The following is an 18,611-nucleotide window of genomic DNA, read 5'->3' as shown; positions in this document are numbered from 1 at the left end:
GAATCCAGCAGAACTTTAAAGTTGGTTGTGAACTTTGAATTAGCCAGTCACCACAATTTGGTACCACTAGATGACAGCCATGGGTTGTTCTGTTCTGTGCTTTGCCGCCATGTGTTTAATTTTACTAGGTGTGCTATTAGTTTATTTTGTAAACATTGTTCAGTTAAGATTGAGATATGATGTAGGTAAACACATCTACCTCATTAAAAGATGAATAAATCATCAGCATATTAAGGTGCTGAAGTGTTTGCATGGACTAAAAGCCTGCGGAGCCACAACATATTACACAATTGAAAAGTAGTTTGATTACGCAAAATGATTATTTTTGTATGAGGGTGCACAATGTATAATCATCACATCAAATCTAGTAGTAGTAACTCACTGCTGATCCATGCTGAGTGTGACAGAGATTAATAGACTGGAAATCGCTTTGATGACGCCAAGAATTAAAAACATCTATAGTCTGTTTGTGTATTTTTCTTTTTCTTTTGTATTCTTTCTGTAGAGTGTAAAATTGTGTTCTTATTAAACAGTTTTTTTTAACAGTCATGTCAGTGCCTTTTTTCTTTTTCTTTTTTAGATAAATTCAAGGAAACTGCTTGAGCCTAAGTTAGGTCTGCAAAATCAGGAAGACAGGTGACTTTTTTTTAATAACCGGATCTGTTTTTTTTTAACATGTATGTTTCCTGCAAAAACACCCACAACCAGATAAAGATTTATCAGAGAAAGTTTCCATCCCTTGTGACATGCACAAGTCCTTGTTTCAAGCCAAGTCCCAGGCAGGTTTATCAAAAGGCCTTTATGTTTGTGTGAAAGAGATGAATACTGTTTTACTGTGGTGAAGCTAGGACAGCATTCAGCAGGCCAGCACAAGACCCAACAGATCACAAGATAATGAGTCATCATCAAAAACTGTTGCAGACTCAGCTTTCAGAAAATAGTTGTCCGGAGCCAAGTGTTAATGACAAACAGACTCTGCTGTTTGTTTGGTCTGTAAGAAAAAAGTCAAAAAGCTGACAAATTCAATCATTTCCTTAAGGAGTCCGGGTCAGTATGTGAAAAGTCAGCAGGAAATATCTAATTCCTGCCACGAAATAAGATAATTCAAACATAGAGAGGGACTACATTTGTGTTTCAACAATAAAATCAAACAAATGAATAATCTTCTTTTCATTCAGTTCTGTCTCTGGACTTCTGGGGCATCTGTTAACTTGGTTCCTCCAGCTAAAAACTTAATTTAGCTAAGGTAACTTTGTTAGTTTATATAAAAGACAACTGCAGCAAACCATTATTTTAATTATTGATTAACAAATATTCTCCAAAAGAGACATCTTCACACTAGTTTTGTCTGAACAACAGTCAAAAATGCAGAAAAGTTAATGTTAAATGATACACAACACAGAGAAAGCAGAAAATCCTCACGCGAGAAGCTGATTTATGCTTTAAAAAAAACAAAATATCAAATTCAAAAAATTGTTGAGGATTAACATTCTGCTACATGACTTGACATGACTTCCTCTTTGTACACTCTTTCAAACACACAGTACACCATGTAATACTAGACTCACAATGCATATTAAGTATCATCTCTAACAGCTTGCCTGACAAATCACAATGCAGGACTTGCAGAGCCCAACTACAAGCATAAAGGTTTCTCAATCCACAAACTAACACAACACTAAACAAAGCACGCATCAAGTTTCCTTGCTGTACTTCCCCATCATATCTCCTTTGCTCAACTTTCCTTTTCACACTGTTGCCTGGCAGTTGCTGAATTTGATTATCTAAATTTTATATTTGCATGGACGTACTAATATGTCTCAGAGCCAGTTTTAGCCAGTAAAACAAAAGGAATGACTTGAATTACTTCCCAATCCACCAGAGGTCAGTGTTAGTAATGAGAGGCAGCGAGTGGACGGCATGGGAATGGATTATGTCGACATAATGATCTCCCAAGTGCTGTGTGTGGCCTCACTCCCACACAAACACACCTCCACTGGAGAGATAGCGGCTGGAAGGAAAGACATAATCAAGGCAACATCTTTCTCTTACAATGCTTCCTGTTCATTTGATTTAAAGGTGTGTAAATAACTACCTGTGAGGCTCAAACACAAACAACCGCATAAAGTGATCTTGCAGGGCATATTAGGCACTGGAAATACATCAAAAATGTATTCATAGTCAATTTCGCTTTACTTTTGTTGAACAGTATTTATTGTAAAAGTGGCGCTGGGGCATTTAAATATCGGTCATGTCCAACAAAGAAAATATAAGATAAAGAGATCTGACAGGAGAAGCACAGAGTATTCAGTTGATTTGTGTTTTGGTTTGCAGTAGTTTTGATCACTTAAGCTTCTGTCTTGACATGTTCAGACTGACAGGAAGAAAAAAAAAAACTACAAGTGACAACACCAGTGTTGTGGCAACAGGTAGGGGAAAGGGGAAATACAAACTAAGTCTAGTTGAGGGATAATCAGGCACCAAAACATTACATGACGTTGGAAAGTAACAACAGAAGTAATCATTATTTATTTTATATGCATGTTTTTATCTACAAGTTTGTCTATCAGCCGGATTTTGTACTTCAATCACTGAATAGCTGTTTTCATACAAACCTCAAATATAGCACAAGACGTGTAAATTATTTGTATATTTTTAAGACCGATGAAAGCTCTCCATCTGTTCCTAATCGGATACAGGAGAGCACACAGTCTAACTCTCTCTTAAAGTTTAAATTTAGGATTAGAGCTTCTTTGGCGAGCCGGACAAAAAAAAAAAAAAAAAAAGTATTATATGCCATTTGTCTTTTTTTCCCCCTCGTATCTTTTCTAGCAGTTGCACAGTTATATAATTATATTTTGCCTCATTTGAAAATTTCACCAGCACTCCTTGAATTAGCACAATGCTGCATCATGACATGTTGTGCTACACTGACAGAAGACACAGGATTTTTTTTTTTTTTAAGATCTCGGGTTCAATGATCAGAAATGAATAAGGGAAAATAAGGCATTTTGTAGGAAAACTTACAGTACTTACTATCCTAAAGCGCTCGTAAGTTTTTCTCTGTGCGCTGCCCAGACTTGTTTTGTCATGTTCAACTGTGACCACTAGACTCACTTTGTTAAGTTAACGTGCATGCATCAATATTGATAGCAGAAATTAAAACTTCTAAACTACCTCTTTACATTCAACCCTTTGTGGAGTTTGTGTGTGAATTGGGGGTACATACCCCTGTACCCAGTCACACTTATTTACCGTCAGGCAAGTCACTGCATCTCCAAATAAAGCACTTTTCGCCGGGTACTCAACTGACTGTGTGATATGTATGACAGCGGCTTTGACAAAATAAATCAAGGTCACGGAAAGGGAAAGGAAACTAGGATGTGCTGCGTATACAATGAATGAATGTGTGTGTAAACATGAGATCACATCCTACTGGAGACTGGATGCAGCTGCTCACCGTTACTGCCGACAAATCAACCGAAGCGCAGCGTGTCATTACAGCACCTTGTGCTTTACGACAGCCCAACGCGACCACAAAAACAGCTTATCACTTATCAGCATGTTCATCAGTCACTCTCCTCAGGGGGAGACATTCTTAAACCTCACCATCTATGTGAGGATGAATGTACACTTTCAATACGTGTATGCACTTGAGCAAAGACACACAAAAAGCCCCAAGGCAGGTACATACCAGTTATACATCACGAGCCTCAAGCGATTATCTAATGCGCCAAATGGGCCACAAAAACATGCAATCAGAGTTCAGCCGGATGCAGTGCTGACACAAGCAGCAACAAAGAAATAAACTGAAAACATTCCCAGTTTTCCCTTCTAAAAATAAGTACATGTTAAATAATTAAGAAAATAATTTGAATCCGTGCTGAGTGTAGTTGTTGCACAAATGGGATATAAAATGTAGTTTTGGGCAAGTTGTTGAATCTGTGTGGTCTGTCGATTCAGTTTTGCACCCAAATGACTGGAGGTTAAAGTGGGCTTTTCTCATTTTGTTTTCTCCCTGCAGACCAACTTTACAGGAAATCACACTCTCCGTCTCACATGCTTTACGCCTCTCTCCATTTTTTTCTCTCTTTCTTCCCCTCTGCTCATGAACCCTTCTCCCTGTGTCTCTCTCTCTCTCGCTCTCTCCCTCTCACTCCCCCCTTTCCCCCTCTCTCTCTCCCTCCCTCCCTCCCTCCCATCAGCTCTCGCTTCTTCCCAAGCTTCTTGCAGGGCCTCCCTCCACATGCATGGCTGAGCAGGAAGGTGGTAATCTGAGCCAAATGTGGCAGGAGCTGAGAGTTAATCCTCTCCCTTTTCTTTGCTTGTTTCCCTTCTACTTACACAAGGCCACATTTGAGATATTTAGCATGCACATGTGCTTGCTGATTCAAAAAAATGCTGAAATAAGGGGTAGCTATGAAACTATAGTTAGGAAAAAACAGAAGAGACAGAAATAAAATTAAATCCCTAGCTGTCTGCAAGGGAAGTGGAGCGGATAGGGGGACAAAAACAGGCAACACAGTATAAAGAAGGGGAAATTGGAGGTTTTCTATTTTTATGTAAAATGTTTTATGACCTCCAGATTTGGAATGTATCACCTCCCAGCCGCCTACGCCTGGATACTGCTTAACCAGTGAGAGCAACCCATGAGTACAGCTGTCTCCAGATAGCACACACACACACACACACACACACACACACACACACACACACACACACACACACACACACACACAGTTCTAATAGCACAAGTGAAAGCAAACAACACAAATAATCTATAAAAAAATATCAAAGTACCTTCAAAAATAAACACATTTGTCTATCTGACAAAAAGCAGTCCCAAACTTTACTGCAGCCTAGTTTTTCTTTTGAAATAATACAGTGGAAAAAAAGAATGACACTGAAACTGTAACCTATGCTCTATTACACCCAGCCTTGCACATGCAGTTAGACCAAGTGTAAACAATAACTGCTACCCTTGAATGCTGAAATTCATTAACAGAGTAAAGGATGAAATAAACATAATCACAGTAAGTAATCATGGAACATTACCAGCATTCCAGCTGAAATTGCAAAGTTTATCCCGAGGGCGCACAAAGAAAGGTCATGGGTTGACTTTAAAGATTAGGTTTAATTAATCCAATGACGATAAGCATTATGTACAGTAGAGAGTACTTCATGAAAATCCAGCCACAAGTTTTCAGGATTCTTCCTTATGCAACCAAGTGTTGCTCCAGACGTAAACTTAACCTGATAATGATGAGCACAGACTATCAGCCATCACCTTCTTTAATATATGAAAATGAGTTGAACAGACTGACCAACCCTGTCATCCCTATGCCCGCTATATTTGAGGCAGAAAAGTTAAGCAAGTAAACATTTCTCCATAAAATCTAAAAAGGCTTTATTGTGGGAAGTCTAGATCAAAAGAGAGCCATATTCTTCCACTCTTGACCTGGTCAGCTCGCGTGGGCAGTCCAGCGAAACAATGAGTCATCAGGATGCAGTATCTCACCACAGCTATGGGACGTTATTTGATGTTTCGCCTCAGTAACACCAATTGCTGGTGCGAGTTACTACAAAAACATCTGATGCTCAGTTTGAGCTTGGCATCATCTCTGCACCACATGTGTGGGAGGTTAGTCAGCCGTGGCTGAAAAGTAAAAACTCTCCATTGTCTAGACGAGGATAAATTCATTTACAAATGTGTTTTAAGTATTCCAGGGAGGTTTAACTTCTTGTGTCACAGATAAGTGGGGCAAATAAAGCACAGAGAAAATGCACAAACACACTGAAGATAAAAACAGTAATGCCTACCAAACCCGCTGTTTCGCATGCATCTTAATAATCGCTGATTAACAGATATAAACCTCCACAAAAACTGTGTGTCTGTCTGAACTCACAGGGATCTGATCCTCAACTATAAGTCTAAAGTGGTTAATTTAAGTTCAAGTGAACCTTCTTCAGTTGCTTGCCTGAGTTGTTTTTAACTGCTGTCCTGGGAGCAGCCCTGGGATTCTCATCATCACCCTCACTGACCTACATTCATAGTTAGTCTAGACTGACAGGCTCACAAGGACTCGTACTTTCTTTTTTATTTGGTATTGTCACTTCACAGCTCTACCTCTAATATTAGTTAGAAATTCTAAATAAATACAAAATAAAGTCACTAAAAAGTTTCACATATATATCTGCGTTTGAGCAAACATACGCCTTGTCTTGACATGGCTATGAGTGTGTTGCAGTGAAGTTAAAGTGAAAGAGTCCTAAATGGAAACGAGAAAGTGAGCAGCAACATGGTAAAGCAGTGATCAGATTACATCATCATCGTGTGGTTGTTGTCAAACTGCTGCAAGCTAACTGGTTATGGGCAAATCAGCAACAGCCAAGAAAGTTGCACCATAATCAAAAACACAGACTGTTTGCAGCTCACTTTTGCAAACACATTTTATACATACGAGTTATCGCAGAAAACATCAGCTGAGCAGATACTCACTCTCTGTTGGTCGGGTTGTGGGCAGTTCTGGGACAGGCGACTGCACCCTCTCCACCCGGGGCTCAACCAGGGAAGGCAGGGGGGCGATGGGTGCAGGTGGCGGGTGGTTGTTGTTCTCCACTGGCACCAAACCGTCCGGCTGTCTCAAGACAGGCAGCTCTGGCCTCCTGGGGGGGTCCTCAACTGGGCTGAGGTTGGGGGACGGAGGCTCTGCTCTTCTCTGGGGGGCCTCAGGGATCCTGGACACTGGGGCTGAGGACAGCTGGGCGTCCATCCTCCTGGGAGGGGCTGGGGGCTCATGGGGTCGCGTCATGCTGAGCTCTGCCCGCCTGTTTGTGGCAACTGAGTTGGAGGAACTATCCAAGGGGGTACTCCGAGTGCTCAGGCTGACCTCTGGCCGTTTAAGGCCAAAGCGGGCAATGCCAGCACTGGGTGAGCTGTCGATCTGCTTGGAGGAGACCTCGATGGAGATTTCTGAGCGGCGGGCAGAGGCTGCGTCAGAGTTACGACCCCCTGATAGCTCTATGCGCCTCATGCCGGTCTTTGGGGAGCGTAGGTTGGAGGACTCGGAGGGGGAGGATCTGGAAGAGGAGTAGTCAGAGTTGCGGGAGCTCAGGTCGTAGCTCCGCTGGCTGGATGTGGAGGAGGTGGATGAGCGGAGGGGGTTGGTGGTCCGGCGAGACAGGGGTGATGGGTGTGTGGCTGCATCTGTTTCTTCCACCTCAAACGACCGTTTCAGCGCTGGAAGACACACAACATTTGTGGTTAGATAAACAAATATAAGACTATCTCAACCCAGACTAACTAATACTGACTTCATTCATCATTCTACCTTTTAACTCTTATTATACGAAGCACAAAGAAGAAGAAACATGAAAACAAATCAGAGACTATAAAGGCCAGAACCAGCAATAATCCTCACGACAATTAGAGCATTCTGTGGTTGCACTGCACGGAGCTCAAACCTAATTTTGAAAGAGACCAAAAGCCACGGAGAGTTCATGCAGACAGGTGCAGCAACCAGCCCAGAACAGAGGCACATTTACAGGCAAGGAACTTGTGGATTCTTTAGCGGATTTAAGCAATCGGTTTAGCACAAAGGCAAGGTGGTACTAACCAAAGCTTGATTAAATAAAAAGAAACAAAACAAACAAACAAACAAAAAAAAAACGTAAGGAAAAACACGCTATGAAAAAAGAAATAGGCTACACTGAAAACAAATCTGTTTAAGGTGTCATCCTGCAACAACATACAAATTGCAGTACAGTTTGTCAATCAAGCTCTGGTTAGTTATAACAGCTCCAAGAACAGTAAAATGTTAATACAATTTTACGCCTTGCTGTAGCCAATAACCTGCTCAAAATATAGGCTACTCCGTTGAACAGGCCTGATTTGATACGCTTCACGTAGCTCGACAGCATGGCAGTTGTCATTTCTTATCCACTCGGTGATAAATATTTATTTAATAATAAATTCGGCGACAAACTCACATCCAGCACCGAAAAAGAAGACGGGCTCCAGTCTAAAACCCTTTATCCTCTGTCTACAGATTTCATGAAAGTCTGACGCACCTGTTGACGTGATGACTGTCGGAGTGTGCCACGACTTGATGTTTCACGTAATGCATTCATTTTTCTCGTTATAGGTACCATTAAGAACAGTCGTGTTTTCTGAGACTGGGTGAGCAAATACGGGGGATCGTTATACTTTTTTTTCATTTGGTCAAACTACTGTTTCTTTGTTTTGCACTCTTAAAAACGTCTTCATAATGCTGACGATATTTAAATAGGCTACATATTTAAACTACAACAAGTAAATGAGAACATGTTTTTTTTTACATTGACTTTAGAAGCATATTTATTAGAAAATGCCCTATTGTATTTCTTTTCTAATTAAATTTAATTTTGGTACATTATTGTGAATTCTGAAATGCACCAACCAGTCCTGTCCCTCCAATATTTGACCATTTCTTAGATAAAAATATGTTGCATGTTTTCTCACTTTTTCTTTGCGGTTGTATTGCACCTTTTTTCCCTCAAAGGTCTACAAGGCCCTTTACAATCTTTCCCATTCACACAAGCATACACACACACTCCTATACAGTAGTGGTGACAGAGTTGACATACAAGGTGCTCACCAACCATTGGGACGAACTTGGGGTTCAGTGTTTTGCCCAAGGACACTTTGGCATACAGACAGAAGGAACCGGGGATTGAACCACCATTCTTATAATTAGGGGGCAACCTGCTCTACCATCTGCAGCCACGGCCGCACTATGACACCTGGCTCACCTCAGCTCTACTCATAGACATAGCAGCTAAAAAATCTGGAGCAACACGGCCCCCATTCCCAGATAAACACCCAGGCCTGCACAAGCATCTGGCCTGCTTCAAGGCTGACGAGCCAAGCACCAGCATGGAAGAAAACTGTCCTTCCTCCAACTCAGTGTTTTCACATCCTTGATATGTTACAGCAGTCTGGTATCACAGGTTTTTCCTGAGAAGCAGTTTGAGATTAATCTTTCCAATTTTCCCCTGTAGAACATTTATGTATAAAATGTTGGGTTGGCCTTTGTTTTAGTGTGATTATTGAATTTAATGACAAATTTGAATTACAAATCAGAAATCCCACTCCTAATCTGTGTAATCTACACAAATCAGGGTTCTCCAGTGCTGGTAATTCAAGTACAACCTCCTGTATCTACATTTAATGACAAATAGAAATGCTTGCCTGAAATCACTGTGTCCAACACTGTTTGAACGTTCTGTACCCTTACAGTGTACTGCATAATCAGTAATGTATACTGTACACCACATTTATAGTCCATAGTATTAATAGTAGCACCTTGCTAGAAATAGAAATAGTTTGTTTTGGGAAATGCGCTTATTTTTTTTTTTACATCTGGACAGTTAATGTATCAAATTTATAAACTTTCATAATGTAGCTGAAACCAGCAGCAGAGTAATTTAGAGACTATAAACTGAGAGAAACTGCCCTGGTTCTGCCCAAAGGAAACAAAATTAGTCAAACAACACTTCTAAAGTTCACCAGATAACATGTTAAACAAAAGAAATATAAGTTTAGCTTCAAGCCATCGAGTGATATGTTCTCAAATGTTATGGTGACGGTTTGTCATGTCCTAAGTTTACATAATCAGGAGTGTTGTACTGTACATGGCAATTTTCGCATGACAGGAAAAGACAACGACAAAAACTAGTGACTTGTGATTATACAAGCACGTAGGATGCATCTCCAGCATTACAGATCATTTCATCTGCCATCTGTCAACATAGCTCTTTGTGCTGCTCACAGGGCTGTCAGTGTCCGTTGTTCTTCTTTAAGTATAAGAAACACGCATGAAAATGACACGAGTCACAATGAGGTTATATGTAAAATTCATAGGACGCAGTGGTGAGACAAATGAGGACTTCTTGTCAGGGGGGACAGGAAATGAACCATTCATGAAGCAGCTAATTTACCGTAGCTGACCTGTCATGGAAATTACGTGCACTGTGTGTGGGTGTGTGATGCTCAGCTTTTAATAACAAGCAGTGAGAGTGAGCAGCAAAAGTGCCACCGACCTGAAAACTGTTTGACTGTTAATTTGATATAATGACCTGGTTCCCTCAAATTGTGCAAACTGAGCTCTGTGGTGACAGAGGGCCAACACAGTGACGTCCTCACAGACACAGTGGAGACAGAGGACTTGTGTGTGTGTGTCTGTGTGTATGAGAGTGTGTTTAAACACAGCTGTAGAGTAAAGCAAACACAGCCTGGTTTTCTTTTTTGTGGTTGGAGTCAAACTCTCGCCTCTGTTGACATTACTGATTTGTGTGTATATGAATGAATGAGAGCTGATGAGGCCCTCACACATTAATATCTATTTTGTGCATTTGTGGCACCATTACTTGCATCTGTGCATGTCTCAGTGACCTGTATGACAGTATAAAATAGTGTAGCATGTACAGTTTGAAAGGCAGTGTGTGTGAGCAGATTGTAATTCTTCTCTTCTACTTGTGTAATTCAGGACAAAACAAAAACTTTCCAACCAGGCTCAGACAATACTAATAAGCACCAATGTAAACTAAATATCACCCTTCATCCCCCGTCCCTCTCTGGCTCTCTCTGCTCGCTCTCCCTCCCTCTCTTTACCTCTCCTTTGACCTGGAATTAAAGGTGATTTTTGAAACATATTAATATTGGACTCACTTCTAAACAATATACTGCAAAGTTGCAGGCTGAAACCGCCAAATAAGGAAGACACTGAGCCAAGCATGATGTTTTTCCACGAACACTCAATCTGACATCCATGTAGTGCATTGAAACATAGTCAAACCGCCAGAAAATCACATGATGCTGCTTCTCCAGTGTAGCATGCACTGACTGAGCACCACATTCTCTGTGCCTCTCGGAGCATGACAGTAGATGAGCGGGACGAGCCAGTGAGACGTACTTTTGTCTTCTGCGGTTGACAGTATAAGCAAGAACTTTGCAAACCTCTAACTAAACTGGATTAGTTTCAAAGAGCTGCAGCCTACAATCTCCAAACTGTTAGATTTATCATGGGATAGAAGCATTAGCTTTACTTACAGTCTGGTATATTACACTTGAGGTTATGTTATAATACATGTATTCATGTATTTACATGTTATCATATAATTGTAACTATTTTACTATGTGGTAAAATCGTGGCCAAATTCCCGTCACATGCATGAGGAATTCCCACGGAATAAGCCATGCATGTAACACAGCTTTACTGCTCGTCATTTTAATTTCATCACCATCACTGGCCACTGCTGTGGGGCGTTGCCGTAAACCACACATTTCCTACTACTGATCCTTCACATTAAAATCCTTCAACTGATGAAACACGGGGTGGCTTTTATTGTTAAGTCACAGGAAATACAGCTCAGGTTAAATGCATTTTAAACATTATGGAATTTAAACTTTTTTCGAGTGATAGGTAGGTAGGTAGGTAGGTAGTTACTTTATTAATCCCAGAGGGGAAATTTTTTTCGCTACAGCAGCATACAGAAGCAATGAGATAATAATATAAATAATAGAATAAAATAATAGAATAGAATAGAATAGAATAATAGAAAAGCAATAAAATAGCAGTAAATAGCAGTAAAAATATGAAATATAAAATATTAAATGCACAGTATAATAAAATGGCTTCACACCTCCAACTAGAGAATGAAACGCATTTGTTTGGCTGCACTGTAAACAGAGTTATGTTAATGTAGTTGCATTTGTTACCATGGGAACCATCAATTCAACCAGGTCTGAACCATAGACTGTATATAAATGTGGATGTAGCTTCTGGGTCTGAAAATAAGGCCAGTGTGGAATTACTTTAACCCTCGTGTTGTCCTTGGGTCAAAATGACCCGCAGCTGTGTTCAACCAATTTCTATTTTATTTTCATATTTTTTGGGATCATTGGTGACAAGGAGGCTGTGAGGGTTTCTTTAAAGAATGATGACCAATGATCCCAAAAAAATATAGAAATAAAATAGAACTTGATTGAACACAGCTGCGGGTAATTTTGACCCAAGGACAACACAAGGGTTAAGTGCAAAACCACCAATGGCCACTACGGGTTGGCTCCAAAAAAGCGCTGGCTCCATTGACTCTTATTCAACTTCTTTCATGAAATACAAAGTCAACACATTTTTTTCCACAAGTCCATATCGTGTCATCTGCTAACGTCACTCCTCCTTATTCGCTTTCTCACGGTCAATCTGAAAATAATTCCATCATTAATTAGATATTAGGTATGTTTGGGGGTGTGTCTGTTTGAGTGACATGCCTGTGGTGCAGTCAGGTTTATCCTATAGGTGGGCGGGTGTGGTGTCCTTGGACAGTGAGACAGATTCATCACTCGCTCCACCCCAGCTCATCCAAATAGGGCCACTTCAGGCTCCAAAATAGCAAGATGGCAATGACCAAATTGCCGCTCGGTCTAAACTCTTCAGGATAACGACTTTAAAGCACAACAATGTAGCTCACTCACAGTTAAAGTCACTCACACTCGTCCTCTTTCTAAATAACACAGTGGCCTTCATGTCAAAATGTACGTTGGACCAGCTGGCATGGGAGCGTTTGGCTCTGAAACAGTCTCAAAGCTGAACTCTCTATTACATTTGTCAAAGGTATTTTCCATTCCCTGCAGAAAAAAAAAGCTTTCTACTCAATGTACAAAAGAAGATCTTTCATCACAGGCTAGTTGTTTTTAGCCATAGCATGCAGCGTGTTGATAACTCTGGGGTCTTGCCTGGGGTTGGCATCGGTGCAGGGTTTTATTCCACGTGTCCAACAGGGAGAAAAACAGTAAGGAGTTTAGTTTTAAAGCCTAACAAAGACCTGCTGTGTTCACTCTGCAGAGTGACCTTTGTTGCTTCCCAGCAGCGCCACTGCAGTTGGCGTCATGAGCAGGAAACCTGTCCTAGCTGGTGAGTATAGAGAAGGCTGATAATGCTGATAAGAACGGAGACTCCTGATGACTGCTCATCAGCCTCTGTCAGAGGACATTTCCTCTCACACACTCAGTCAGAGGCTACTGACTCTCAGCCTAATGCTTATTGACCCCATTAATCTGTTCTTTGATCAATGCAAATATTTACACTTCTTATTTATGCTCTAGTTTCAGTGCATTATGGGTTACAGAGCTCCAACTAACTTAACAGAGTTCCTGAAGAAATCCATAGCCACAGCTAAGTGGCAGTTGGCCTGTAATAACAGTTTTCATTTTGAAAGGCGTTTGAGCTCCTACAATGATCCCTCGTCAAATTTTTCTCTGTCACCGTTAACAACTTTTGTCCCACAAAACAAGGTGGGTCCCATAATTTAGAAGAGATTAAAGAACAGTGTGTGTGGCCGCAACCCGGTGAATTCTATAAATGTTTCAAAGTTAGATGTTTCATGTGGCCTTTTTAATAAATTTACAGTCTTCAGTCTTTTATTTTATTGTCTTTTATACATTTATTCATGAACAGCTCACTTCCTTAACTGTGGATTACATTTTTAACTTTATCTTGTCACTGTTTGTCCAGACTTGTGTCACTGGTGAGTGGTATACAGGCTGGGCCCCGTGCAGATCTGTAAAAAGAGGCCCGGCTGTGCTCAGATCCACTCCTCTACTGCCTACCCCAACATTTTCACCCACCACAGAAATCCACTCCAGTGGAATTTCCTCTCTCTGGACCAGCAAATGCCCTCAATATGCAGTTTAGAGATACAGAGAGAAAGAGAAGGAGAGAGATCAACTGAGAGAAGCACATACAGTCCCTTGAAAGTGCTGTAAACAGAAATCTGTATTAAACTACTTAATGTATGTTTACACTGTCTGCAGTTCTATAAATATGGAGACTTTGGAGGCAGAGATACCAGTGGCTTTTCACAAGAGGAATGAGAGAATGAATTTCTTTCAACGAGCTGTAAAAAAATGAAACTGAATGAATGTGTGTGTGTGTTTGTGTCTGCTCAGCAGAAGGCCTGGTGGCCTGGTCAATGATCTGAGTCAGCTAGGGAGGCTGAGGTCACAGCTGAGGTCATCAGACTCACGGGCAAGAAAATCCTGCTTTCTGTCTGTTCCAGCCTCTCATGGGAGTCATCATTTGAGAGCATTACGGAGTGAATCCCTCTCTGTGTCCAACAAAAGTGACATGGCAAACACACACAATCACGGGACACACTTCATACTTTTTTCACACATTAACTGTATGGATAACAATGACATGTTGCTCAAATTTATGTCATATATGAATAAAATGATCAATATTTTCTGTGATTCCTTTTCGAGTCTTTCAAGAAGCATACGAGTTGAATACATTTGTGCATATTCCCCACCTCCAAGCAATATAATCAGGAAAGAGTGTTATCTGTGAGCACCGAGGGTTCTCAGTATATTGATGTAAAGTTAACCCATTACTATGGTGCTGATCAGTTTTTAACCCTGTGATTTTTAATCAGAAAATGAAGTGATGGAAAACATAAGATTTCAGTTTTACTCTGCATTTTGCAAGTATTGTCTCAGACAAGTCTTCCTCTTTCACATATTCCAAAGACTAGAAAGTCCTCTCTCTGTAGCCTGACTTAAACACCACTTTTTTTTCTTTTTTTTTACTGAAAAAGAATAAAGCTTGGATGCATTTTGTTTGTTAGACACTTATAGTAAAAAAATAAAGTTCAGCACATAGTGATTCAATGAGTATGTGTTCCAACAGATGACAGAAAAGGCCTAAAATTAAATGTTTTGTTGAGTGTACACACTCTTATTACAGAGTGAGGAGCTACTGCTGCTGCTTTGCACTGTTTGCATTGTGAGGCTTTGTGCTATCGAACAATGTAAAATCGGGGTCAGTGTCATTCAAAATGTAGTGCCACGGAGGATTAATGTTAAGAGGTTAAATGTAACTAAACTGAGACTATTTTGCTGAACAGTGGCCACAACTTACAAATAAAGTCTGACAATTGATGCTAAAACTTAGTGCAATGATAGCACAAGTCGAAAACAGATATTGAACTGACTCAATGATGTTTACTATATACAGTGGGTACGGAAAGTATTCAGACCCCTTTAAATTTTTCACTCTTTGTTTCATTGCAGCCATTTGCTAAAATCAAAAAAGTTCATTTTATTTCTCATTAATGTACACTCAGCACCCCATCTTGACAGAAAAAAACAGAAATGTAGAAATGTGTGCAAATTTATTAAAAAAGAAAAACTGAAATATCACATGGTCATAAGTATTCAGACCCTTTGCTCAGTATTGAGTAGAAGCACCCTTTTGAGCTAGTACAGCCATGAGTCTTCTTGGGAATGATGCAACAAGCTTTTCACACCTGGATTTGGGGATCCTCTGCCATTCTTCCTTGCAGATCCTCTCCAGTTCCGTCAGGTTGGATGGTGAACGTTGGTGGACAGCCATTTTCAGGTCTCTCCAGAGATGCTCAATTGGGTTTAGGTCAGGGCTCTGGCTGGGCCAGTCAAGAATGGTCACAGAGTTGTTCCGAAGCCACTCCTTTGTTATTTTAGCTGTGTGCTTAGGGTCATTGTCTTGTTGGAAGGTGAACCTTCGGCCCAGTCTGAGGTCCAGAGCACTCTGGAAGAGGTTTTCTTCCAGGATATCTCTGTACTTGGCCGCATTCATCTGTCCTTCAATTGCAACCAGTCATCCTGTCCTTGCAGCTGAAAAACACCCCCATAGCATGATGCTGCCACCACCATGTTTCATTGTTGGGATTGTATTGGGCAGGTGATGAGCAGTGCCTGGTTTTCTCCACACATACTGCTTAGAATTAACGCCAACAAGTTCAATCTTGGTCTCATCAGACCAGAGAATCTTATTTCTCATAGTCTGGGAGTCCTTCATGTGTTTTTTGGCAAACTCTATGCGGGCTTTCATATGTCTTGCACTGAGCACTGAGGCTTCCGTCGGGCCACTCTGCCATAAAGCCCCGACTGGTGGAGGGCTGCAGTGATAGTTGACTTTGTGGAACTTTCTCCCATCTCCCTACTGCATCTCTGGAGCTCAGCTACAGTGATCTTTGGGTTCTTCTTTACCTCTCTCATCAAGGCTCTTCTCCCACGATTGCTCAGTTTGGCTGGACGGCCAGGTCTAGGAAGAGTTCCGGTCGTCCCAAACTTCTTCCATTTAAGGATTATGGAGGCCACTGTGCTCTTAGGAACCTTGAGTGCTGCAGAAATTATTTTGTAACCTTGGCCAGATCTGTGCCTTGCCACAATTCTGTCTCTGAGCTCCTTGGACAGTTCCTTCGACCTCATGATTCTCATTTGCTCTGACGTGCACTGTGAGCTGTAAGGTCTTATATAGACAGGTGTGTGCCTTTCCTAATCAAGTCCAATCAGTTTAATTAAACACAGCTGGACTCCAATGAAGGAGTAGAACCATCTCAAGGAGGATCAGAAGAAATGGACAGCATGTGAGTTAAATATGAGTGTCACAGCAAAGGGTCTGAATACTTATAACCATGTAATATTTCAGTTTTTCTTTTTTAATAAATTTGCACAAATTTCTACATTTCTGTTTTTTTCTGTCAACATGGGGTGCTGAGTGTACATTAATGAGAAATAAAATGAACTTTTTTGATTTTAGCAAATGGCTGCAATGAAACAAAGAGTGAAAAATTTAAAGGGGTCTGAATACTTTCCGTACCCACTGTACACCAGTGTCTATCAAAAGTTTGATGATCTTACCAGACTTACTAGGGCTTGAGAGTATTGCGTTAAGAAAGGGTGTATTGTATCGCTTCTAAATGCAACTTTTCATTTATAATTGGCAGAATGTGTTATTTCCTCTTTCAGAAGTTACATTTATTTACTTCAAGATTAGGTGTCATGAAAGCGCAAACTAATATGCTTTTGGATGCTGTCTTAGACTAACATTGACGTTGTTATGATATGACACTGAGAAACTATCAACCATTTTAACATGAGTGAAGGTAATGACCTTTTTAGCATTCATTATCCCAAAGCAAAATTTTAAATCTACGTTGACTGCAGATTGTCTAAAAGTAGTTTTCTAACGTTGTGGAATTGGAATTTTTAATTTAAAATCTGCCAGAACGTTTGAAAAAGTGAATGAAAAAGCAAATAACTTACAGGAAGATGAATACTTGTAGTAGTTCTTTACTTTCCAACCCTGATTCATTGCTGCTCCCACAGGATTCCCCTGCTGCATCTCCGCCATGCTGTACACACTGAGCCACACTGAGGGCCATACATCATGGTGCATGGTGGTGACACAAAGGTATTACCACACACTCGACCCAACCGGTGGCAACACACACCATTGACAATCACAACAGTAGCCCATTATGTTGGCGTTACACATGAGCGAGGGGTGTCTAAAAGCATGACTTGGAGCCACATGCTTCAAGCACACTTCTTCGCCCCCTGATGCCTCTCTTTTCTGAACACCACTTATCTTTCTGCTCTGTTGCACTGTGTAAGCCGGCGGTTTTAAGGCCTAAAGACGGGGAGAGAGGGAAAGGTAGGCTGAGAGATTCACCGTACATACCACAGGCACACTGGTGTTGACAGAGGAGCAGCTCTGGACAAGTGCGGATGCGTTCCTAATGGTTACGTGTTTGTGAGAGACAGGAGACAGATAGTGAGACAGACAGACAGACAGGTTGGGGGAGAGATGTCGGCCTGTCAACCCCCCCTCCCCACCCACCCCTTCTCGCATCCACTACCAGCCAGGCCAAGAGGAGAGGGCCTGTGGATGGACAAGGTGCTGAGAGAGGAAAAGGGGAAGCACAGCCAGAGGATGAGGAGGTGGAGGTGGAGGAGGAGGAAGAGTGGGAGGAGAGGGATGACAGGGGGAATCTGTGGGCCAGGGGCAGAGAGATGAAAAGGAAGAGAGGGGGGAGGTGGTCCAGGTGTTCACCTCACAGCCGTACGGTCAGTGGCTGTCTCCTGAGAGCTTCACATACAGTATCATTTTAGCAAAATCAGTTGCACACTTTCCTCTCAACGCACAGTTTCTCTCTCTGACACATCGCACTGGCAAACACATCCACAACAAATACTCTCTCATGTCTCTCAACAAATTTTAAAGAGCAGTAAAAAGCAACTCTTTAAGCACGATTTCTCTTTCAAAACACCACAGCTCACCGCAGACGTCAACAGACCCTTCACCAGCTCCGTTTTTCCAGATCCGCTCAGTTCCAATCAAACATGTGGAAACTATCTATAGTGTCCTCATGGCCGGGGTAAAGTGAGCCTCAGTCCACAGAGTGACAAGAAGAAGAAAAGCAGCAGAGCACATGAGGGAAAGAAACTGACCTTCAAAGTCTGACAGGATCCCTTCCAAGTGAGCGTTGACAGTGGAATCAGACATTTTGGGGAGCAAGTGTGTGTGTGTGTGTGTGTGTGTGTGTGTGTGTGTATAATGCCAGAGAGAGAGAGAGAGAGAGAGAGAGAGAGAGAGAGAGAGAGAGAGAGAGAGGGAGCAGGGTTCCCTTTCCCCAGCAAAGGAAAAGTCGTCCTGAGGCGCAGTCCCGCTTTTAAACAAATCCCAAATTAGGAGCCCGTGTAGGAGAGAGGAGGGAAGGGAAAAAAAACACAAGAGTGGAGCAGCTCA

The 18,611-nt window shown here is 41.4% G+C and overlaps 1 protein-coding gene across 4 annotated transcripts in view; it reads right to left on the bottom strand.

Annotated features, from left to right (window-relative positions):
- Positions 1-18,611, bottom strand: part of septin9a (septin 9a) — a 72,533-nt gene that overhangs the window by 32,328 nt on the left and 21,594 nt on the right. For 2 of the 4 annotated variants that reach the window (XM_069149213.1, XM_069149216.1), the window contains one exon: positions 6,500-7,240. In XM_069149213.1, coding sequence (XP_069005314.1) covers positions 6,500-7,240 — 741 coding nt within the window. Of the gene's footprint in view, positions 1-6,499; positions 7,241-17,125; positions 17,234-18,313 lie in introns of those variants that run through there. The other 2 variants (XM_069149215.1, XM_069149212.1) reach the window with 2 other exon arrangements.

This window comes from Embiotoca jacksoni, unplaced genomic scaffold (genome assembly GCF_022577435.1).
Source record: "Embiotoca jacksoni isolate LCO1_2020_lvr unplaced genomic scaffold, fEmbJac1.0.p SCAF_15, whole genome shotgun sequence".
Lineage (NCBI taxonomy): Eukaryota > Metazoa > Chordata > Actinopteri > Embiotocidae > Embiotoca > Embiotoca jacksoni.
This window is presented reverse-complemented; position numbering and strand designations above follow the sequence as displayed.